Below are 25163 nucleotides of genomic sequence, written 5' to 3'. Positions count from 1 at the left end.
TGCCGCCCTACAGACCCTCTCTCTGTGTCTCCGGGTGAATCCTTTACCTGGCCAGACCTTTTGATCTCTCCCTTCTCAGCTTTGGTAAAACAACTGTGTAACTTTGCTGGTTGTTGTGTATGACTGTTTGCTTGGATACTTCTTACCTAGGTTTCAGAGTATATATGCATCCGAAGAAGTGGGCTGTAGTCCACGAAAGCTTATGCTCTAATAAATTTGTTAGTCTCTAAGGTGCCACAAGTACTCCTGTTCTTCTTCTTACCTAGGTTGTTGATTTTCCTTTCATGTCTGTTTCCTCTAACAACCCTATTTGATCTCACCCATGGCAAGTCATCCATCATAAACTAACACAGAGAGTGATGCACAGTAGTCATGCAAAATAATGCAGATAATTCCCAGTTTGTCACCTATGCTTTGCTCAACCAAAAGTTATTGGTCTCAGGGCAGGGGTAACCGGGGAAGTGATATGGCTTGTGATATACAAGAGGCCAGGGTAGATTATCACAATGGCTCTTTCTAGCTATTTTTCTGAAAGATCTACTGTAGTACAAACAAGAATTAATGCAGGGAAGTTCTGTGTTATACAGACATGATGGCCTTCAAATCCAATGGTCTGTTCTGGCTTTTAAATCTATGAATGAACAAAGTTGGGGGTGGAAAAATGAGAAATTAACAGCTTAGCTGCTCTTTGGGGCTGGCGAGTGGGTAATCTCTATTTGAAAATCTTGTGTAAAATCTCGGATTTAAGGAGTTTCTTGTCTTAATGAGAGCATAAACCATACTCTGCATTTGCACTTTGAACTTTCCTTGAATGAAAGAGCTGGAAATCTAATAAGTTTAACTGTACATTAACCTGTTTCAATGCTCATTACGTTTTTAATTATCACTAGGTAAATCTCATGGAGAATAGGAAAAGGGGACCCTGCACGAAGAAAGCTGATGAAGAAAGAAGAAGGGAAAAATCAAACATACATAATGGAATTCATCTTCCTGGGATTTGGGGATCGACCTGAACTGCAATATTGCCTCTTTCTGCTGTTTCTAGTGGTTTACATTGTGACCATGGCTGGGAACATCCTCATTGTTGCGCTAGTTGTGGCTGATCAGCACCTTCACACCCCCATGTATTTCTTACTGGGGAACTTGTCCTGCCTGGAGACCTGCTACACCTCCACCATCCTGCCCAGGGTGCTCGCCAGTCTCCTGACTGGGGACAGGACTATATCATTCTGTGGGTGTATTGTGCAATTTTATTTTTTTGGTTTCTTGGCAGCTACAGAATGTTGTCTCCTAGCAGCGATGTCTTATGATCGGTATTTAGCAATACATAAACCACTTCACTATGCAGCCCTTATGAATGGCAGAATCTGCCTCCAGCTAGCAGCTGGATCATGGATGAATGGATTTCTGACAACGACCATAATAACGTGTTTAATGTCACAGTTATATTTCTGTGGCCCCAATGAAATTGACCATTTCCTTTGTGATTTCACCCCAGTGATTAAGCTCTCCTGCAGTGACACCAGCCTGATTAAACTAGCGACTATAATATTCTCTTCCATAGACACCCTGCCCCCATTTCTATTAACCTTGGCATCCTATGTTTGCATCGTCTCCACTATCCTGAAAATTCCTTCCACCACCGGCAGGCAAAAGGCCTTTTCCACCTGTTCCTCTCACCTCATGGTGGTGACAATTTTCTATGGGACTGTAATCATTGTCTACATGTTACCAGACACTAACACACTTAGAGATCTCAACAAAGTCTTCTCTGTCTTCTACACGGTCCTGACTCCCCTGGCCAATCCCCTCATCTACAGCCTGAGGAACAAAGAGGTCAAGGAAGCACTGAGAAAAATAATCAGTAAATATATGGTGCTCCCATAAAATGAGAGTGACTGGTATGGGAATGATTCAATCTGGCTTAACTAGCAAGGGAGTTGGCATCTAGGTTGTCTCCCATTCATGCCAATGGGAGCTTCCTTGAAGACACAGTAAATTTTGGGATGGTGACATTCCTAATTGATATTTGCTACAGCCCTAACCAGAATCATAACTCTCATATGCTCTGAACATAAGAACGGCCATACTGGGTCAGACCAATGGTCCATCTAGCCCATGTCCTATCTTCCAACAGTGGCCAATGCCAGGTGCTTCAAAGGGAATGAACAGAGCAGGACAATTATTGAGTGATCCATCCCCTTTTGTCCAGTCCCAGAATCAGGCAGTCAGAAGTTTAGGGATATCCAGAGCATGGAATTGCATCCCTGGTCACTGAGACTAATAGCCACTGATGGACCTATCCTAAATTAACTTATCTAATTCTTTTTTAAACCCAGGTCCAGTTTGGGGCAGGTTAAAAAAAGAATGAAATAGGTTTCTGGAGAATAAGTCCATCAATGGCTATCAATAACTCTGCATTCCACACAGGGTAATTCAAGATTTTAGTTGTGTGTTTTATCAGCTTTTCTGCTCTGTTTGATTTGGGAAATGTCCACATTTTACATGGCACAAGTCTTGGATTCCTGGGTGTGGGTGTGGCTTGTTATCATATTTTGTCTCTGCTTGGTGTCCTGGATTCCCAAATGCTGCATAATTTTACATGTGGGAAGATTGCACTGGTCTTTCTAAATATATGTTCTATTGCAATGATTAAAAAGTGTAAAAGTTCCTAAACAGATTAATGGCTATCAAAATAAATAAATAAGTGATATAATTATTTTGTTTGTTTGTTTTGTTAGAACATCTCTTTATAACAACAACAAAAGCAACGTCAAGTAAAAATACGAAAAACATCTATGGAGAAAATGCTTTTCAATCCTATATTTGTTGTTCTCTGGAAAATGGGCACTGGCATCTCTGCAGAAATTTCTGAGACAGGGGATTGTCTATATGCTGTCTGTGACCACCTCTGTTCCATGACTGGTGCATCTATTGTACACAAACAAATTACAATGAGAATAAACCCTGACTCCACATTACTGATTTTTCCTCCAATTAAACTGGAAGGACCCAATCTCTGCTACCACTCAGAACAGGAGAGACAATAAAATTATTTTATTCTACTTTTCTTTATCTTTTCTTAACATCCTGGAGAGGGTTTTCAGGTCCCATGTCGAATGGATCCATGCTATCAATCTCCTCCTCTCTTGGATTTGCATCTCATTTCTGGCCTAACACCTAGCTGTTGGTTCTGGCACTTCTCGTCATGATGACATTTAACACTATCTACAACATTATGGCCACATTCACTATTCTACTGCTCCATGACTCAGTCTCCAAGTAGTGTCACATCTCCTTTGTTTGTCCTGCCACTGCTCGTTTGTATGCCTAGAGTTCCTGGTGAAACACCTGTACTGGGAACTATGGGCTTATGTTAATTTTGGCTTTACTCTGTAATAAATAATTAAGGAAGGGGCTTTCAAAGAAGAGGCAGTCTGGAACCCAAATCCCATTGGATGTCAGCAGAGCAAGGCATCCAACTCCTCTGGGACTCTTTGAATATCCCAGGCCATGTCTTTAATATTTATGGGTAGAAAGGATGGACAAGTGTCTAAGCCACTGGGTCTTTCAGCTGCCTCAGTGAAGAATCCCCCTTATATTCACTGTCACTAAAGTTGTTCTTTGGCTTGATGGGTAGAGGACTCTGTCATTAGGAAATGAGGTCTATCCAGTGGACAGGCATTGCCCAGGGACTCAGGAAATGGGAGATCTGTTCCTGGTTCTGATACAGAATCCATGTGTGGCTTTGGGTAAGTTACCTAGGGACAAATAAAAGTGGATATGTCCTATTTTCAAAAGAGACTTTGGACTCGATTCACAAAGGGGTTTAGGTGCCTAAATCTCAGAATCAGTCCCCACTGGGATTCACAAAGCCCCCCACGGCTACGACTGAATGCTGTAGGTGCCTAAATTTGTTTAGCATCCAAGGTTTTGCTGTAGAAAAGCTCTTAAACATCTAGTTTTCTGCCTCTGGGCATGCACACTGCTGCCACACATTAGAAATCTGGATGCCTATACCCCAGAGCAATACACTGGACAGTCTAAAATGAAGACACCTGAAATCAATAGTCAGTTTTGAAAATTGTGGCCTGCATGCTTCTCTTGAAATCAGTGACAAAGGCTAATTGAACAGGAGATGCTGGGCAATTCTATTAGAGGGGTAGTTTGCATGGTGTTGAAGTCTCCCAACAAAATGAAGTCTTCTGAACTTTCTCTCTGTGTCAGACATGATCTCTTTCAACTCCTCAGGGAATCCTTTGGTACCTGGGGGTTTATGGATTAGAAGGCTACCCAGGAAAGTCCATCTGAGGATAACCACTGGGAAAGGAAGAGTGGAAGTCTTGGAGAAGACCACTGGGGGCTTGTTATACTAGTCTGTTTTCCTGGAAGGTGCTCAGATAATACCATGATGGGCACCAAGATAAATGGATGGATGGATGGATGGATGGATGGATGGATGGATGGATGGATGGATGGATAGAGAGATGATGAAGTCAGTGTATGATGAAACATTGCCTGTAAGCCTACAGAAAGGGTTTCTCCCAACAAAAGCAAAATATTCCCATTGGGACACTAATCCAATTTAATTTAATGGCCACTGTTTTCTCCTAACAGAGAGCGATTCTCTGTAATTATTCCTGCTGTGTATAAACTAGAGCAAATACATTATTAAAAGCAGGGTATAGTGTGAATGAGAGGACTCAGGGAAGATCAGCATTGCTGCTGACGGCTTCTTCATTTATGAAGAAGGATGAAGTCGATAGCCAGGTCTGTTTGTTTTATTTATTTAAAATCATTTATTTAAAAAAAAAATAACTGGGTTGGGGGGGCTATCAAAATGGGGAGTGTTAGCTCTGGCCCCCAAATAGTTGGGATGGTTTATTACGTGAAAGACTCATTCAGCTCAATCGTACAATCTTTAGTATTTGCCTTTAGCTAAATCCTGGAATGTTCATAACGCTCTTGCTTATCCAACCATCTCAGTCGATTTGGGACCAAATTCAGCACCAAGATAAGTGGATGCCATGGTCATTGACATGAGTGGAAAATTCAGAAATTCTCTGTCTCTCTAATCACATTCCCTTCCCTTGATCTAATATTTTAAAAGACAACGACATTTTTGTGAATACATATTTTTCCATTCTGAATATTTTTTCCTGAATTTATATTGCTAGAGCTAGTTTACCAGCCATAGGATGGATAATGCCATGGGAATGAAACATCCTCTAGTAAATGAGGCTCTTTGTAGAATCCCTATGTCATTTGCTCTAGAAGTTGGAAGGAGTGTAGTAGATAGCTGGAATAGGTGCATAAGTATACTAAAAAATATAAATGTAGGCATGATCAGAGCCCTAGTATAGATGAGGAGAGTTGAGCTTTGATACCAATTTAACGTTGCTGATCACTGCTTGAGTTAATACATATTTTTTTTCAAATATATGTCTAGTGGGACACCATTGTCAACAATGCAAAGGAAAATCGAAGTGCCACCACAGAATTCATCCTGCTTGGGTTTGGAAACCTCCATGAACTGCAGTTCCTACCCTTCATGACAATTTTATTTATCTACGTGATTGCTGTCTCTGGGAACATGCTTGTTGTCATCACTGTATTGGCTGATCGCAGCCTTCACACCCCCATGTACTTTTTTCTGGGCAACTTATCCATCTTGGAGATCTGCTGCATATCAACCATTGTCCCAAAGATGCTGAGAACCTTCCTTACAGAGCATGAAGTGATTTCACTCATGGGCTGTATCACACAGTTGTATGTGCTGTATCACACAGTTGTATGTGTTTGGTTCCCTAGGTATTTCTGAGTGTTTGCTCTTATCAGTCATGTCCTTTGACCGGTATTTAGCCATCTGCCATCCGCTAAATTATTCAGCAATAATGAACTTCAGGGCTTGCCTTCTGCTAGCAGCTGGTTCTTGGGCTGCTGGCTTTGCAGTTCCTGTGATAAGCATAGTTATGGTATTCAGGTTGCCTTTCTTTATTTCCAATGACATAGACCATTTCTTCTGCGATTTAATGCCTCTGCTAAAACTGTTGTGCACTGGTGCTTATAAGATTGAGGTTGTAACTTTTACCTTTGCTGCCTTTGTGGTTGTGGTTCCATGTTTACTAACCCTGGTTTCCTACTATAGGATCATATTGACTATCTCTAGGATCCCTTCCACCACAGGGAAGAAAAAAGCCTTCTCCACCTGCTCCTCACACCTCCTTATCATTAGCATTTTCTATGGGGCCCTCATTATTATCTATGGTTTCCCAATAGGAAATCAGTCACCTGGTCTAAACAAAGTCTTCTCCGTGTTCTACACTGTCCTGACTCCCACAGTCAACCCTCTCATATACAGTCTGAGAAACAAGGAGGTCAAGGATGCCCTGAGGAGGATTGCAATGAAGGCAATGGCTTTCAGAAGTTAAACAGTTATCCCTGATGTCAGATGTTTGGCATGAATTGCATTTCCATTCATTGCTGTCAATGTAGATAGTTGCTAAGTTAAAAACGCTGGGCTGTACATGGCATGAGTGCAAACAGGAGCTCTCTGCATTTAGTGCTGATGGTTTGTCACCCTCCTAGGTTGTTTTATAAATTTCAGGCAGAGTCACATGTTATTGGATGGCTATAAAAATAGTTTAAACTAAAAGCAATTTTGATGAAATAATGTTATCCATTACTTCTAGTATCTCTTGCATTTTACTCCTAGGGGAATTCTGCACCACTGCACAATGCAGAATTTGCACAGAATTAATGTTCTGAACAGAATTTCATGTTTCCCCCACAGAAATGGGGCTGCATTAGGGGCTGATGGACTCTGCAGAGCCCAGTTCTCCAGCTCACAGTGAGTGGAGCGCCCAGCCTGGTGGGGATGGTGGCTCTGCATACTCTGGCACCCAGCTTGATCCTCATCCACCCAGGGACTGGAGAGGGCCTGGGAGACCTGGCTCTGGCAAAGGTTGAAGAAGGGCCGGGCCTCACCGCGTCCCCTGATGGGACAGTAAAGAGGGTGGGGAGAGTAAAGTCTCTGGAGGGGGGGATGCATGTGTCCGGGCCAGGGGTGCCCTGTAGCTGGGCCCTGGAAAGAGGGGTACAAGTATCTGGGGTGGGAGGTGCCCTGCAGCTGGACTCTGGGGGGAGGGTTTGTGGGTGTCTGGGCTGGGGGGTGCCCCGCACCTGTGATCTGGGGGGGGGATATGGATATCTGGGCTCTGGGAAGCCTCATGTAGCCCCCTCCAGCAGCCCCCAACTGGAATTGGTTGTTGTAGGGGGTTTCTTTCACTCTCTGCTCCTCGGGGAATCTTTGCTTTGTTGTTGTCTTTTTTGTTGACATACTTGTTGACAGGTATTTTGAAATAAATTAGCTAAATAATTGAAACTGGAGTGATTATATTATATTGTTATTCTGACAAATAAAATATGTAGAAGTTCTAATTTTTTGGTGCAGAATTCCCCCAGGAGTAGCATTTGTCTGCTCTTCTGGAAGGTTTGACCCAAAAGCCATAATTATTTGGGTGCTGTCATTTCTAGGTGGTCAGCTTGAGACACTTTAAAGAAGCATGATTCTCAAAAAATAATCAGCACCCAACCTATGCAAATCAGAGCCATTTACATTCAATATTTTTGGCTGGTGTTTTGCAAAGGGCCTGAGGGAGATAGGCACCCAAATCCCATTGAAATTCAGTGGGCTTTGGTCTTTCAGATCTGGATTTTTAAAGGAATTTAGGTATCTAGTGGGATTTTCAAAAGCATCTAAACACTTAAAAATCATCTTTTGCAATGAGAGTTAGGTATGGAGGTGCAATGGAATATTCCACTAGCTGCTTAAATACCTTTAAAAAATTGTCCCTTAGGCCCTTTGGACATCCCAGCCTTAAAACTGTAGCTTGAAACAGCCATTAGAGCAAAAGAAACACCATGTGGGAGGCACAAAGAACAATGAAACATCCAAAGGCACTTAACGGGTCTTCGTAATTTTGAAAAATCTCACCCTATTTTGATTAAAAGAATACTAACCATTTCTTCTGTCATCTGTCCTGCTTGAGGAATGCCTTTGTTTTATGTATGTACTAACACTGAGCTAATTGTTAGTATTAAATAAATAAGAAGAAGATTTCACCATTATCATCATGGTCATTAACATTTTTTCAATAGAGCCATGAAATTGGCCTTCTTCCCTCCCTCCCCGTGCTGTAGTGGTTCTAGATGGCATCAGAACAGCATACAAGAAATTTTGCCACATGGAGAATGACATGTTGTTCTCAAAATGGCATCCTCTGCACAGCATGACTTTACACGCACCCTACGTGAGAGGTCTTACTGCATGGACGACACCCTTTAAAGACCTACATGTCTCTCTCCCTCCTGACTGGGGTATTTCCAGGCTGCATAGTCCCCTGCCTGCACTATGTGACTTCCAGCAAGCCAGACTGCCTTATCAGGTCAGCGTGTGGGCTTGGCTTTCTATTCCAAGGCTATGAACAGCTGTAATTGAGAGCAGTTATAAGTCACCATGCGGCAAGCACAGTTAAAACATTACAGAGAAAACCTCGTCAAAACAAGAAAAGAACCTACGAGTATGCTAATAAGGTTAGCGGAGATCACCCCAACTCCCACCTTGGGCTCTGGTCCACCTGAGTCCTTCCAACCCATCCCTAAGGAGCAGGGGGCCCACAGGACAGAAGGTCCTGTCCATTCGCTGGATCAGAAATAAGGCCCCGAGTCAGTTTAAACTCAGGCCTGGTCTACACTACGAGTTTAGATCGAATTTAGCAGAGTTAAATCAAATTAAGCCTGGACACGTCCACACGACGAAGCCCTTTTTTTCAACTTAAAGGGCCCTTTAAACCAGTTTCTTTACTCCACCTCCAACGAGGGGATTAGCGCTGAAATTGGCCTTTGAGGGTCAGATTTGGGGTAGCGTGGCCTCCGGAGCTATCCCACAGTGCTTCATTGTGACCACTCTGGACAGCACTCTCCACTCAGATGCACTGACCAGGTAGACAGGAAAAGCCCCGCGAACTTTTGAATTTCATTTCCTGTTTGCCCAGCGTGGAGAGCACAGGTGACCATGCAGAGCTCATCAGCACAGGTAACCATGATGGAGTCCCAGGATCGCAAAAGAGCTCCAGCATGGACTGAACGGGAGGTACGGGATCTGCTCGCCATATGGGGAGATGAATCCGTGCTAGCTGAACTCTGTAGCAGTAAATGAAATGGCAAAATATTGGAAAAAGTCTCAAAGGCCATGAAGGACAGAGGCCATAACAGGGACGCACAGCAGTGCCGCGTGAAAATTAAGGAGCTAAGGCAAGCCTACCACAAAGACAGAGAGGCAAATGGAAGGTCCGGGGCAGAGCCACAAACATGCCGCTTCTACGCGGAGCTGCATACCATGCTAGGGGGTGCAGCCACCACTACCCCAACCGTGTGCTTTGACTCCATCAATGGAGAATCACGCAACCGGGAAGCGGGTTCGGGGTACGAGGAAGATGATGATGAAGACAATGAAGATAGCTCACAGCAAGGAAGCAGAGAAGCCGGTTTCCCCAACAGCCAGGATATGTTTAGCACCCTGGACCTGGAACCAGTAACCCCCGAACTCACCCAAGGCGTGCTCCCAGACCCTGAGGGCACACAAGGGACCTCTGGTGAGTGTACCTTTGTAAATAGTACACATGGTTTAAAAGCAAGCGTGTTTAATGATTAATGATTAATTTGCCCTGGCAATCGCAGACAGTACAGCTACTGGAAAAGTCTGTTAACGTATATGGGGATGGAGCGGAAATCCTCCAGGGACATCTCCAGAAAGCTCTTCTTCATGTACTCCCAAAGCCTTTGCAAAACGTTTCTGGGGAGGGCTGCCTTATCCCATCTGCCATGGTAGGACACTTTACCACGCCAGGCCAGTAGCACGTAGTCTGGAATCATTGCATATCAAAGCATGGCAGTGTATGGTCCCGGTGTTTGCTGGCGTGCAGACAACATCCATTCCTTATCTCTCTTTGTTATCCTCAGGAGAGTGATAGCATTCATGGTCATCTGGTTGAAATGGGGTGATTTTATTAAGGGGATATTCAGAGGTGCCCATTCCTGCTCGGCAGAACAGAAATGTTCCCCTCTGTTAGCCATGCGGTGGGGGGGGGAGGGGTGAAGTGATCATCCCAGAGAATTGGGTGTGTGTGGGGGGGTGTAGTTGGGTTTGTGCTGCATTTTAACCCGGAAACCGCAGCCCCTCCTTTTACATTGCAAACACATTTTAAATGGCCAACCCAATGGGTGCTTGGTATGGGAAATGAGGGCGCTGGTGTTTGAAACCATTCCCACATGTTATGAAGGTTAAAAAAGTCAAAAGACTGTGGCTTACCATGGCTGCCTGCAAGCCAAATTCTGTTGCCTAGCACTGCGTGAGTGATCTCTCACACCAAACCGGCAGGCCCTCAATATAAGAGGAAAAATGCGACCTTGTAACGAAAGCACATGTGCTGTGTAATGTGAACAGCAAAATTTAACGTGAAAGAGTGTACCCATTGTTCTCTAAAATGTGTCTTTTTTAACCACCTCTCCCTTCTCCTCCACCAACTGCAAATGTTTCTCCTTCATAGAGGCTAGTGAAGATTAGAAGGAGAAAATGGCGGACTCAGGATGATATGTTCTCGGAGCTCCAGATGTCCTCCCACGCTGACAGCACAGCAGAATGCGTGGAGGCAGTCAATGTCAGAGTGCAAAAAAGCACAATATGAACGAGAGGAGAGGTGGCGGGCTGAATCGCAGGCTGAAGAGAGCAAGTGGTGGGCTGAAGAGGATAGGTGGTGTCAGCTTGCTGACAGAAGGCAAGAGTCGATGCTCCGGCTCAGTGGTATAGCCAGGTCCTAAGTGCAGGGGGAACAAACCTAAAAAAGGCGCCTCCCTTGGCCCCTCCTCTGGCCACGCCCCCTTGGCACCTCCCCTGGCCGCTCAGCGCGCGCCCCCCCCCACTGGTTCCTCCGGCCGTGCCACGCCCCCCCGACTCCTCCAGCCATGCTGCGGCCATGCTGCACCCCCCCCTCCTCGGAGGGGCTCGGTCCGGTGGGAGGGGGCCGGGGGCGGGCTGGCGGTGAGGGCTAGCTGGGGCTGGTGGCTCCCCCCGGCGGAGCAGCAGGCACAGCCTTCGGGGAGGCTGGAGGGCTCCTCATAGCAGAGGTGGGGGGAAAGCCGCACGGCTCCGGCCGCGTTCTGGGAACTGGGGCCGCCACCCTGGGACCAGAGCCATTGGGGCCAGGGGTGATTGGCCGGCGCTGCTCAGCCAGGGCCGGAACCGGGGCCGGCGCCCTGGGGCCCGCGTCCCAGGGCCCGAGCCGGGCTGGGGCCACTGACGCCGGAGCCACCAGGGGTACTCGGCCAGCACCGCTGCGGCTGGGGCCAGAGCCGCCAAGGCCGGGAGCGGGCTGGCACCGCAGGGCCCAGACCGAGCCGAAGCCGCTGGTGCCGGAGCTGCCGGGGTGCTCGGCCGGCGCCACTGGTGCCAAGCCGGGCCGGAGCTGCCAGGGCCGGGAGCGGGCCGGTGCGCTCGGCCAGATCCTCCAAAGCCGGGAGCGAGCCGGCGCTGCAGGGCCCAGGCTGAGCCGAAGCCGCTGGGGCCGGAGCTGCCGGGGTGCTCAGCCGGCACCTCTGGGGCCGAGCCGGGCCGGAGCTGCCAGGGCCGGAAGCGGGCCGGTGCCACGGGGACTGGGCTGAGCCGAAGCTGCTGGGGCTGGAGCCGCCGGGGTGCTTGGCCGGCACCGCTGGGGCCGAGCCAGGCCAGATCTGCCAGGGCCGGGAGCGGGCCGGCACGCTCGGCCGGAGCTGCCAGGGCCAGGGCCAGTGGGAGCTGCTCGGCCAGGGCCGGACTGGGCCGCACCACCCCTCGTCTCCCCAGAGCCCTCCTTCTCACGTCTCCCCTCCTCCCCCCAGCTCACCTGCTGCTGCTGCCAGCCTGCCCCCTGCTTGTTTTTAGACTTCCCACAAATGTGTGATTCGCGGGAAGCAGGGGAGGGGGAGGAGCATGGGGGTGGAGTGTGAGCTAGGGAAGGGGTGGACAGCTGCGGGGCCCGTTTAGGCGCCGCTTTTCAAAAATGTGATGAGGGGAAGTGGCTGCTTCCCCTGCACCCCACTAGCTATGCTAGTGCTCCGGCTGCTGGACCATCAAACTGAAATGCTCCAGCGTATGGTTGAGCTGCAGGAAAGGCAGCAGGAGCAGAGACTGCCGCTACAGCCCCTGCGTAACCAACAGCCCTCCTCCTCAAGTTCCATAGCCTCCTCACCCAGACGCCCAAGAACACAGTGAGGGGGCCTCCAGCCACTCAGCCACTCCACCCCAGATGATTGCCCAAGCATCAGAAGGCTGGCCTTCAATAAGTGTTAAAGTTATAAAGTTTTAAACTGCAATGTGTCCTTTTCCTTCCCTCCTCCCCCACCCTCCCGGGCTACCTTGGCAGTTATCCCCCTAGTTGTGTGATGAATTAATAAAGAATGCATGAATGTGAAGTAACAATGACTTTATTGCCTCTGCAATCGGTGCTCGAAGGGGGGAGGGGAGGGTGGTTAGTTTACAGGGAAGTAGAGTGAACCGGGGGGGGGGGGGGGGGAAGGGTTCATCAAGGAGAAACAAACAGAAGTTTCACACCGTAGCCTGGCCAGTCACAAAACTCGTTTTCAAAGCTTCTCTGATGCACACCACACCCTGCTGTACTCTTCTAACTGCCCTGGTGTCTGGCTGCGCGTAATCAGCGGCCAGGCCATTTGCCTCAACCTCCCATCCCACCATAAATGTCTCCCCCTTACTCTCACAGATATTGTGGAGCGCACAGCAAGCAGCAATAACAATTGGAATACTGGCTTCGCTGAGGTCTATCCAAGTCAGTAAACTGCGCCAGCATGCTTTTAGACGTCCAAATGCACATTCTACCACCATTCGGCACCTGCTCAGCCTATAGTTGAACAGGTCCTGACTCTCATCCTGGTATTCTGGTGCTTCAGGGCAGGGGAAAGCAAGTCACAAAGTTCTATGAAAGTGCCCTTAAGCATTGAAAAGTTTCGCAGCCACTGGGAATCGTTCCACACCTGCAACACGATGCGGTCCCACCAGTCTGTGCTTGTTTCCCAGGCCCACAATCGGCGTTCCACAGCACGAACCTGCCCCATTAACACCGTGATGTGCACATTGCCGGGGCCCGTACTTTGCGAGAAGTCTATGTCCATGTCAATTTCCTCATCACTCTCGTCGCCGCGCTGCAATCACTGCAATCACTGCAATCACCTCCTCACCTGGTTTCGCTTTGGCATGTTCTGGTTCTGCATATACTTCAGGACAATGCGCGTGGTGTTCATAGTGCTCATAATTGCCGCGGTGATCTGAGCGGGCTCTATGATCCCAGTTCTATGGCGTCTGGGCTGAAAAAAGGCACAAAACTATTGTCTGACGGAGGGAGGGGCGAGTGACGAGTGACAACATGGCTTACAGGGAATTAAAATCAACAAAGGTGGCTGTGCATCAGGGAGAAACACAAACAACTGTCACACAGAATGCCCCCCCCCCAAAGATTAAACTCAAAACCCTGGGTTTAGCAGGCCGTTGATTTCACGGAGGGAGGGGGAAGCAAATGAATACAGAACAAATCTGGTCCATCTATTTTTTACCTCTTAAGCTGGCAGCAGACGGTGCAGCATGACTGATAGCCATTGGCATCTTCTGGGTGCTTGGCAGAAGATGCTGTATTATGACTGCTAGCCATCATCATCAAGACGGTTCAATAGGACTGCCGGCAGGACTGAGTCTCCAGGAGACAAAACATGTCTGCCCAGGTGCCTCTGACCGAACTCACTGAGGAGTACGACGACGACGGATACCAGTCGTAATACACCATCCACTGCCAAAAGGCAAGGAGCTGCTGCTGTATAGCAATGCAGCCCCACGTCTGCCAGCACCCAGAAGATATATGGTGACGGTGAGCTGAACTGAGTGGGCTCCATGCTTGCCATAGTATGTTGTCTGCACAGGTAACCCAGGTAAAAAGGCGCGAATCGATTGTCTGCCGTTGCTCTGACGGAGGGGGAGGGGCCTGACGACATGTACCCAGAACCCCCCGTGACACTGTTTTTGCATCATCAGGCATTGGGATCTCAACCCAGAATTCCAATGGGCGGAGGAGACTGCGGGAACTGTGGGATAGCTACCCACAGTGCAACGTTCCGGAAGTCGACGCTAGCCTCGGTACTGTGGACGCGGTCCGCCGACTTAATGCATTTAGAGCATTTTATGTGGGGACACACACAATCGACTGTATAAAACCGATTTCTATAAAACCGGCTTCTATAAATTCGACCTAATTTCGTAGTGTAGACATACCCTCAGTCTAGTTCTCCAGAAGTCCTTCCTTTGTCGGTTGGCCTCAGGAGAATCCAGTTTGAGCCAGTATATGAGAGCCTCTCCAGGTGGGGGTACCTCACTGGAGGTGTTACAGACTGAGTGACAAGTATCAGAGGGGTAGCCGTGTTAGTCTGAATCTGTAAAAAGCAACAGAGGGTCCTCAACTGCTAGCAGAGCACCTCACCCTCCCTGATTGAACTAACTTCGTTAACTCCACACTGATATATACCTGCCTCTGGAGATTTCCATTACTTGCATCTGAAGAAGTGAGGTTCTTACCCACGAAAGCTTATGCTCCCAGTACTTCTGTTAGTCTCAAAGGTGCCACAGGACCCTCTGTTGCTTTTTACAGACTGAGTGAATTTGCCTAAACACCCCCACCCACCTTTTCTTAGTTCCTGGAGGGCTGTAGTCACCCGTCTCCATGGAATTACACACAGTCCCTTGTCTACAGTGATACATAAACTTATTGCAGTAAGATCTCCCAATGATATGGTAGGTACTTGCCAGATATGTCACGCCAAGAGTTTATATAGCACCTTGCCTGTTGGGGTTCTGACCATGACTGGGAGTCGTACACACTACAACAGCAATAAAATAACAGTAATACTATAATTCGGTGCCTCACAGTGTAAATTGCAAGACTGAGGCCCAGATGTTTGAAATTATGTGTAAGGGGACTGTTGGCCCCCTACTAAAATTCAGTGGGGTTTTTTGGGTTGGCTAGCTCACAGTACCAAAAGGAAGGGGAAGGGTCGATGGGAAATCAGGACCCTGAGACTGACAGTCCCCAGGAACAATGGGGAGAGGTCAGTGCTTCAGTTCAGCCTGATTGACAGGACAGGCAGGTTAATGAGGGAGTCAGGAGGCCAGGGGGGTCCCATCCACTGTGTGAGCTGGAATTGCCTGGAACAGAGTGGGACTGAGCTAAGGAGAGAGCAGGGGGCCCGAGCTGTGCTGGGGAGCAGAGCTGTGCCAGCCAGAGAGAACCAGAGATGCAGCCCAGGAAGCAGGTCAGGGTTGGGAACAGAGTTACAGAAGCAGCCCAGAGAGCAGACCTGTGCTGGGAGGAGAGCTGTAACAAGCGGGCCAGAGAAGCATCCCAGGGAGCTGGAGGCAGAGCAGCAGCTATGCTGAGGCAGAGTGGAGCTGGAGCTGGGGCTGGGGCTGGGGCTGAAGCAGTCCAGAGCTGGGTGCAGTGAGCAGCTGGGGAGAGCGTGGGGCCCAGTGCAGGGAGACACCCCCAGCCGAGTGGCCTTGTAGGCCAGACTTGGAGGGCGATTGTAACCCCGATGGGGCAGGTCGATGCTGGGAAGAAGGGTCCTGCCACCCAGAGCCCAAGGGCGTGTGGCCACTGCCAGAGCACGTGTCCGACCCGCAACCTCCCTGCAGCAAAGCCAGGGCCTAGAAAGGAGGTCTGGGACTTGTGAGGAACAGACTGAGCTTCCCTTACATTCCAAAGATGCTGATTGTGATGTCCTTGTGCCACAGAGTGGGGTTACCTGTTTTCCTTTAGTCTTTCCTATTTTTTCCTTATTTTTTAAAATTGGTTGCTGTTTAATAAATTGTATTTGCTTTGAACTGTATGTAATGATCAGTGGGTCAGGGAAGCATCCAGTGCAGAGACAGCACCCTGGAGTGGGGACACCCTAGCCCCTGCCCTAAGTGACCACAACAAGTTTGAGGGTTGAGCCCCTCAGGAATCCTGGGCCCAGCTTTGTTGGGGTTACGAGGACTCTGCCACATGGGAGATTGGAAGGGGAGTCCTCAAGGTCAGGCAGGGCTCTGGGTAAAGGAAGTGGGAGCGAGGACTCAGATTCTTTCGCTAGCCCATTTCACCGGGGTAGTGTGTAAGCCAGGAAAGTTCCCCACAATAGCGGGACCATTCCCCCACTTACATATGCAGGAGTAGCTGTGCTCAGCATTGCAATGCCTAACTTGTTTTACAGCTTAACTCACATTTTCAGAAAGGATTTTGGCACCTAGGAGCCAAAATCCCACTGATAGTTGATCGGGCCTTGACTCTGAAGTGCCTAAATCCCGTTTAAAATGAGATTTAGGCTCCTAAATCATTTAGATGTTGCAACGTTGAGTGAAACAACACCTAAATACCTTCTAAAATCTTCACCTAAGTTTGGTCTTTTTATTTTATTGTAATTATTTTATTTTATTTTGTTTTATTTTATGTATTTTATTAGTAAAATATCTGAAGGTATATTCATATTTTCATGTGCCCCATCCAAATCCTTTCAAAGGCTGCCATTGACGTCCATGGGATTTGGATGAATCCCTGTTTTCATAGGAAAGTTTTGTGCCTGGGCTGATAAAGTCCCATAAAAATTCAGCCAAACCGTTTGCAGACCACAGAGAAATAGACTGTCCCTCTTGTAGGGAGGTGTAATTTTAGATCTTCATTGCCATGCTGTTTTCCATCAACCATGTCTCCTTAACTTTGACCTCACAAACTCTCCGTGAGATACACTTTGCACTATAATCCCACGTGCTGTGCATGCATCATGGAAAGGTCTTCAGAGACCAAGGCTCAAACAGTCGCCAAGGCAGATAAAAGAGCTCTGCCTATGTTCAAACATCTGGCTTTTGGACTGAATTGAAGAGACACAGCTCTGCTCCCCAGGTAGGTGGGAAAGCAATTTTGTTGCTTTTTCAAATGGGTAAAAGCTTCTCAGTTCTGACTCTATTATTGGGACAATGAGTTTCACTGCTGTCACAATTCAGGGCAACAACAGTTTTGGAAGGGATAGAAAACCTCATGTTTCAGGGATGAAGGCAATCTCTAACTATAGAGACCACTAGGAAGGCAGATTATCTGACATCTGCTTCATGCAGAAAGCATCTTGTGCTAGCCTCTGTCAGAGACAGGATACTGGTCTATCTGAACCTCAGATCTGACCAACCTGGCAATCCCAATGTTTCTAATAGAAATCAGTTAGCATGATTCTCCTCTCACTAGCAGCAGCAGAAATCAGGGGCAGCTTCACACATATCAGATCAGTATCTAGCCACGACTGGGTGGAAGAACAGGCGGCGTGGATGGCTTAAATGGCTGGGAATGTGATACGAGAATCAATCAGTGATTCAAGTGCATGTCACGTCAATCTATTCATCTAACTCTATCATCATCACTCAGGGATTTGGTGGCCATTGTGAGTAAGAGTGCATCTGATACTATTCAGATGCAATATCAGATGGCTCAGGTGTATCAACACTTACAACTCAAAATCTGTGGAACTGATGGCATTGGACATATGCTTATGAATTACTTTCTTGATGAAAAAAATCATTTCAGAATTTTTATTTCTGAAAGGGATCATTCAACAAGTTGCTTGGAAAAGTTTGCACCACTTGGCACTTGTTTATATTTGAACAATGTTGCACCTAGCCGATCCTTATCAAAGCAGTGTGACTGGCCATCCCAGAGTCTTACAGACCAGTGACACTGTTCAATACCAGCACACTAATTAAAGCAATAATGAGAGAGAGAAAGAGAGTTCTAGAACACTGAGAAGAATGGCGCTTGATAGGAAGAAGTATGTATGGCTTCTATAACATCATAATGCACCTCAACACTTAGCAGAGTGTGTGTGTGTAAGAAAGAGAGAGAGTCAAGCAAGAGGTGGACAGGAGTACATCAAATTTATTTGGGTTGCCAAAACAAACTTGATAAAGCCACTTGCCAGAAGCTGTGAAGGAAGCTGCATAGTATGTTGGTTAGTGTTCTGCCATGGACTGAAATGGCAAAAGGTTAGCAGGTTATATTTAATAGTGTTTTGCATCCATATAAATGAGAAGGGGAAACAGCCCCACTGATTCCAGTGGAGTTATTCCTGATGTATGCGTGGATGTGTGAGAGAAGAGTGAACCCCATTAAAGAGAGCAAAGCCTGCGGCAAGTATTTTCAGAGATTAGGCACCCAATTCCTGTTCGATTGCTTTGAAAATCCCAGTCAAATTGGTGTTATTTGCAGAATGTTCTTGTCTTTAAGACAAGGGCACTGAGGAGACAAAGATAACAAATGATCTTGTCAATCTGATTTGATTGACAAAGAAATGTAAATTCTAGGAAATTATCTCTGGATTTGCTTTTTCCATTTAATATTTTGTTGTGAGGGGGAAAGCAACCTACAGAAAACCATTTTTTTTTAGTATTAATGTCAGTCCCACCAGTTCATTCCAGAGTAACTCTTGAGTCCTCAGCATGGGGCAAGGCATTACTTCGGTTGATATCAGTTGAAAAGCGAAGCAAATCTGCCCTGCTAAAGAAAAGATCATCTCTTTAAAAAGAACTCACTGTTGCTCAATGGCACGAGAACTTCCAGGCATGAAATCTCCTGAATCTATCTATCTATCTATCTATCTATCTATCTATCTATCTATCTATCTATCTATCACTATAAGTCTAACATACGATACGCGTCTGTGGCTGAACAATACAGTCCCTTTGTGCCATCTTCTTTCTCCAGATACACATAATCTCAGCCCTTTATCAATGCTTAGCAGAGGCAGACATTTACTATGGGACAGGAAACACTGATTAGTCCCTGTTAAAACAGCATGGGGAATGACCATTCTGAGCATCTTTGGAACCTATTCTGTGCCTATTTTTAGCTTAATCAGCAAAGACTGCTCTTTCTATCACTTGCCTGGAAACTTGCAGGGTTTCTGCAGTCTGAATTCTTTATGGGCAGTTCGTGCCATCATGCTATTAATGTGCACTTTCCTTTGAAATCTCTGACAGTGAGCGGTACAGGGGATCAAATACTAGACTATTTTTATTATTTGTATGATTAGTGCACATAGGAGGTGCTGTATTAATTTAGATGTAATATGGGCCAAAAATGTTCCCTTGACCCATTCACTGTCCAATATTAAACAGTTTTAAACAAGCTCTGGGGTTTGGTAATACAGAGACCTCACCCTGCTTAGTCCCATGGAAAACACACCATTAAAAATCCTTTAAACCTTTTTTAAGATACAGAAGATAAGAACATAAGAACGGCCATACTGGGTCAGACCAAAGGTCTATCTCGCTCAGTATCCTGTCTGCTGACAGTGGCTAATGCCAGGTGCCCCGGAGGGAATGAAGAAAATGGACAATCATCAAGTGGTCCATCCTCTGTCACCCATTCCCAGCTTCCTGCAAACAGAGGCTAGGGACACCATCTCTGCCCATCCTGGCTAATAGTCATTGATGGACCTATCCTCCATGAACTTATCTAGTTCTTTTTTGAACCCTGTTATAGTCTTGGTCTTCACAACATCCGCTGGCAAAGAGTTCCACAGGTTACCTGTATATTATGTGAAGAAATGAAGGAAAAACATTGAACGCATTTGACATCTGAAGAATTAAGTAAGCTTTTATTTTAGCAACATCCCTTGTTCCCTTTCCCTTTAGCTGGAAAAAACATTTAGAAGGGGAAAAAACTCCCTTCTTTAGTGGTATCTCAGATGGTATCAAAGATGGCAATAATTGTCCATTTAGGGAAAGCACAAGAAGTTTGTGGAGAAGTGCTGGTAAGTGTTGTTGTTGCAGTCTGAACCCATTTCCTAGAAGACAAAGCAAGATACAAATACACATGAGGGGAAAAAGAAGAACAGATAAGATCGGAAATGCAGATTCTGTCTCTGGTGACTTTTACAGGCAATCTCACTGCTGAAAAAACATAGGCACAGCACACAGTCTTATCAGCCACTCCGACCAGCAACTGGTAAACTTGTACCAACATCAGGCTGTTTAGGGCATTGCTTTTAGCTGCCTCTTTCTGGTCACAGGCTTACAGCAGTGTTGCAAAATAGCCAGTCTTGGCCAGCTAAGCCAGACAATTCTTAGATAGAAGGAAAAAGGAGAAGGACAGGAAAGAGAAGAAATAAGGTGGAGAAGGGAAAAGACACACGGTGGTTGGAGAGACAGACAGACAGAGTCTCACATCCCAGCTGGTATTCAGGATTTAGCAGAAGCTGGTGGAGGTGGCCATGTTATCTGGACGTCTCTCTCTCTCTGGCATGGTCTGCTCAGTACATGTCTCAGGATTAGGATCACGATGGCCCAGGATCCTAGGAGACAATGGGGATGGCAGTCAGGATGGTGAAGCTCTCTCCAGCAGCCAATTTTTCTCCCAAAGCTTCTTTCTTTAAGGACCCCAAAGGGAGTGATGGGCAGAATAGCCCATCCCCTCATTATTTTGTCCTCCAATTAGGCCTAGTTTCCAAAACTCCCATTTTGGTTAATTGATTTCCAGTCCACATTTTCTTGTTTACCAGGCATGATCTTAACACAGTCCTTGAATTATATTGGGAGGCCTTTTTGTTTGAACTAATTCTCTCTCTGTCTGTCTCACTTTTGTACCTTTTCCCATTGACATTTCTTGTTATCGGTCATTGTGACACTTTATAAATTGTTATCCATTCCCACATTGTTAGGCTCACAGTCAGGGTAAATGTGTAGGTTCAGTTATCGCAACAGAGCTGGGTCATGGAGCAGGACCCGACTGTGCTAGATGCTGCACAAACACAGAACAAAAAGACAGTAGATCACTAGGCTGATCCGATCAGGCAGTTCTTGGGTTCCTATGTAGTACAATGTTCTTCAAACCCAGTTCTGTCCTGAGTTACACCTTTGGAGACCCACCACCTTCATTGTGGCTGCAGGGATGAAAATGATTGGCCCTGTAAGTAATCCTTGATAAGCAAACCTTCCTGTCCCCCTCTCCCAAGCCTGAATATGGGAGATTTTACCGCACTGTGTGGAAGATGTGATGGTGGAGAAGTTGGAACCTTTTGTGGTAGTGAGGTTGGGGGTGGAATTTGGGGAAGCGAGGGCTGGAAGGCTGGTCTCCCCATCAGCAGAGAGGTAAGCATATGGTGCATTATCTGTGGTGCACAGCGGTCCTGCCAGCAGTGACTTCTGGAGGAGTAGCGGGCATGAACTGCCATGTCAGGTCCGTTTTTGGTTTCCTTGCTATGCAGGTTGTGCATCAGAAATGTGCTGCATGCAGCAGCCTGATCTGACACACAATGGATGCTGAGGTTTCCAAAGCCATCTAAGGGGCTGGGGGCGCCATTTCCTATCCAAATGGATGGCAACGAGGCATCTGCCACTCTTAGGCAGGTTTGAAAATCCCAGGTGCAGAGTGTTTGTGCCTCAATTACACTGCCCATGCAGTGAGGACCACTGATAGACCCAGCTGGCCTCATGTTGGGCCTGACGGTGCTCTTGCTTCATGCCTTTCTGTAACTGAGGGACAGAGGCTTGTCCTCTGAGGAAGCTCAAGCAGTAAAGTGCTGGTGATAAGAGGATGGGTGGCATAGTGAGTATGGGTCTTTGGAAACCCCTCGTTCAATTCCTTCCTCTGTCACAGGCCCCTTGGTCAAGTCACTTAGTCTCTCTCTGCCTGGGTTCCTTATCTGTAAAGAGGGGTAATAATGCATCCATGTATGAAAGGGATTTGAGGGGGATAAATGTATTACAGGTTGTTAGATGCCGTTGTGATCGAGTAATGTAAGTGCATTAGATAGATAAGAAATGCTACTTTCACACTCATGTAGTCATGAATTAAGTTGGCACCCTAATAAATGTGTTGCAATTTCATTGGGTTTCACAGAAGCGAAAGTGGCTCTGACTATTAGTACCTGATTTTGCTGTCAGGCACTTCAGTGTAAATCCAGAATAACTCAATTGACTTTGAGAGAGGAGATAACTCAAAACATTGGGGGCAAATTCTCCTCTCAGAAACCCTAGTATAAATCCAGAGTCATAGCCAAATTAACAAAAACTCGAGTCCTTCTCACCCACATATCTCACAGCACTTTAGGTTGAAGTTCAGTACCATTACCTCCATTTTATAGGTGGATAAACTGAGATATAGAGAGGGGAAGGACTTCCCCTAGGTCGTGCAACAGGCCACTACCAAAGCTGGGGATAAAACCCAGTAGAGCATTTTGTTCACTTGTGCACACTATCCTCTGGCTTAATTCCAAGATAGGACCCTGGCCTTTTGGGCCCAATTCTGTTCTCATTTAACCTGGTGTCAATCCAGAGTGATTCAGTGGAATTCTGCTGGCCCAACTAAGATCAGATTCTGGCCCCCAGCATTAAGACATGGAGATACTAGGACCAGCAGTGGAGGTTCCCAGCCCCTCTGTGATATTTCCCTTTCTCCTTTCCCCCCCGTCAGATCCCAAGTATGGGCAGTGGAAACAGCACCATGGTGACGGAGTTCATCCTTCTGGGCTTCACATCAAGCCCAGAGCTGCGTGCCCTGCTCTTCGCGCTTTTCTTGGTCAGCTACGTCACTGTCCTGCTGGGGAACGCCGGTCTCCTGCTGGTCATCCACCTCGACGCTCGCCTGCACACCCCCATGTACCTCTTCCTCAGGCACCTGTCCTTCGTGGACCTCTGCTACTCCTCTGCCATCGTCCCCAAGGCTCTGAACAGCTTTGTGATGGGAAACGGGACCATCTCCTTTCTGGGGTGTGCGGTGCAGTTCTGTGTCTTCGGCGGCATGCTGACCACTGAGTGCTGCCTGCTGGCCGTCATGGCCTACGACCGCTTTGTGGCCGTCTGCAAGCCGCTGCTCTACACGGTCACCATGTCTGATGGGGTTTGCACCCGGCTCCTGGCCTGCTCCTATGCCAGCGGCTTCCTGAACTCCTTAATCCAAACCCTCTGCACATTCAGCTTGCCCTTCTGCGGGGCCAACCAGGTCGACCATTTCTTCTGTGACATCACACCCCTGGTGAAGCTCTCCTGCACCGAGACCCGGAGCAATGAGACCATCATCCTGGCCTCGGCCTGCGTCATCGGTGTAAGCAGCTTCCTGACCACGCTGATCTCTTACCTGTATATCTTCATGGCCATCCTCAGGATCCCCTCCCTTCAGGGCAGGCGCAAGACCTTCTCCACCTGCACCTCTCACCTCACAGCCGTCTCCATCTTCTTTGGGACTCTGATCTTCATGTACTTGCGGCCCAAGCCAAGTTATTCTGCTCAGCAGGACAAAGCTGTCTCTGTGCTGTACACCCTAGTGATTCCCATGGTGAACCCCATGATCTACAGCCTGAGGAATAAGGAAGTTAAAGAGGCATTGAGGAGAAGGCTTCCTGTCACAGTCAGCGATTGGCATCTTCCCACCCTTCCCTCCCCAAAGAACCCGGCCTAAGCAGAGCTTTCTATAACACATAGGGGGAGAAGAGCCAAAGATTTGATGACATTCACAAGGGGCTTTGCTAATGATAATCTATCAAAGGTGAGCAGCAATTTTCAGTGGACCCAAGGGAGCTAGGTGCTCAAATCCATTCATATGCAATGAGAGTCGAATGCCTTTCTCTCTTAGGCCTGATCTACACTGGGGTGGGGGGGAGGGAATCGATCTAAGATACGCAACTTCAGCTACGAGAATAGCGTAGCTGAAGTCGACATATCTTAGATCGACTTAGAATCACTTACTTAGCGTCCTCGCTGCGCGGAATCGATGGCTGCCGCTCCCCCGTCGACTTAACTTCTGCCTCTCGCCATGGTGGAGTTCCGGAGTCGACGGCAGAGCGATCTGGGATCGATTTATCCACGTCTACACTAGACGCGATAATCGATCCCCGATAGATCGATCACTACCCACCGATCCGGAGGGTAGGGTAGACATACCCTTAGTATCCTTTTAAAATCCCCGGGCAAGATACGACAGTGATGGGCAACAAAATAAAAACACCAAAATAAAAAATAGACAAATGATCAGACAACAGGTAATGATAGATAGATAGATAGATAGATAGATAGATAGATAGATAGATAGATAGATAGATAGATAGATAGATAGATAGATAGATACTGGACAGAAGTGGGAGGGGAATAACATTTTAATTTTTATCTACTTCAAGGAAGGGGTTAAATTACTGACCCATGGGGGTAACCTGAATGTATCTTTATAGTACAGAAAGTCAGCATGACCAACATTTTCCAAAGTGGCTCTTGGTTTTGGCTCCCTTGATTTGTAAGCACTCAGCTCAGACACCTTGGTCCTGAGATGTCAGAGGAAATTAGCAACTGCAGCTCCTATTGTCCATCTGTCTCTCCCTCTCTATCTCAGATGATGAGCTCTGCAGGTTGGCTTCCCTTTGGAGAAACCAGCTGCACAGATTCAAAGTTTCGCATTTTTTATTTACACTATATAAATGGAACAGAGGTGGTCAGAAAGATCACACAGGCAATCCTTGGTATTAGAAATCTCAGCCCCCAAACCAATGCCCGACTCCCATGCAGTATCTTTGCCCAAGAATAATCTCTAGACAAAGAACAAATTTTCTTGCTATTTGCAAGAGCTCCCTGCAAAAAATATTATATCAAATTAACAACAATAGAGCATTTCTTCAAAGACTGAATAGAGCTTTCACACTAAGAAAAAATGTAAGAGTGCCACCTATTGACTCCTGCCATAACAATATTTTAGTGGGGAAATGTATTTTGTTAAGAAAATCAATTAATGTAAATGTGAAGCAGAATATATTCAAGTTATCGGACTGGATGGAATAAACATTTAAAAGATGCCTTGAATTATACATATTTTTGGATTTTTTTTAATTCTTTATTTCTTCAGAATAATTTGTTAAAAGTATTCTCAGAATAATCAGTAATAAATTACTTCCATAAAAAATGAATGATTAATAGGTAATTAATTATTAATTATTATGATGATTATATTAAGCAAATATCTACAAAACAAAGGCTGAAGAGACCTATTATTGCTCTCTCTAAATACATC

At 46.7% G+C, this 25163-nt stretch overlaps 2 protein-coding genes and 1 pseudogene across 2 annotated transcripts; all 3 read left to right on the top strand.

The window, feature by feature from the left end:
* The first annotated feature begins 939 nt into the window (after positions 1-939).
* Positions 940-1887, top strand: LOC101951030 (olfactory receptor 5AP2-like). The gene has a single exon (XM_008174341.3). It carries the CDS (start codon positions 940-942, stop codon positions 1885-1887), a length of 948 nt encoding a protein of 315 aa, XP_008172563.3.
* Positions 1888-4427: 2540 nt separating this feature from the next.
* LOC103306586 (olfactory receptor 10A2-like) lies at positions 4428-6431 on the top strand (annotated as a pseudogene).
* Positions 6432-22592: 16161 nt separating this feature from the next.
* On the top strand, positions 22593-23567 carry LOC101951290 (olfactory receptor 5J3-like). The gene has a single exon (XM_024110856.1). It carries the CDS (start codon positions 22593-22595, stop codon positions 23565-23567), a length of 975 nt encoding a protein of 324 aa, XP_023966624.1.
* Positions 23568-25163: the final 1596 nt, after the last annotated feature.

The sequence above is a fragment of the Chrysemys picta genome, chromosome 13 (genome assembly GCF_011386835.1).
Source record: "Chrysemys picta bellii isolate R12L10 chromosome 13, ASM1138683v2, whole genome shotgun sequence".
NCBI lineage: Eukaryota > Metazoa > Chordata > Testudines > Emydidae > Chrysemys > Chrysemys picta.
Note: the sequence above shows the minus strand (reverse complement) of the source record. Positions and strands in the feature narration are given on the sequence as shown.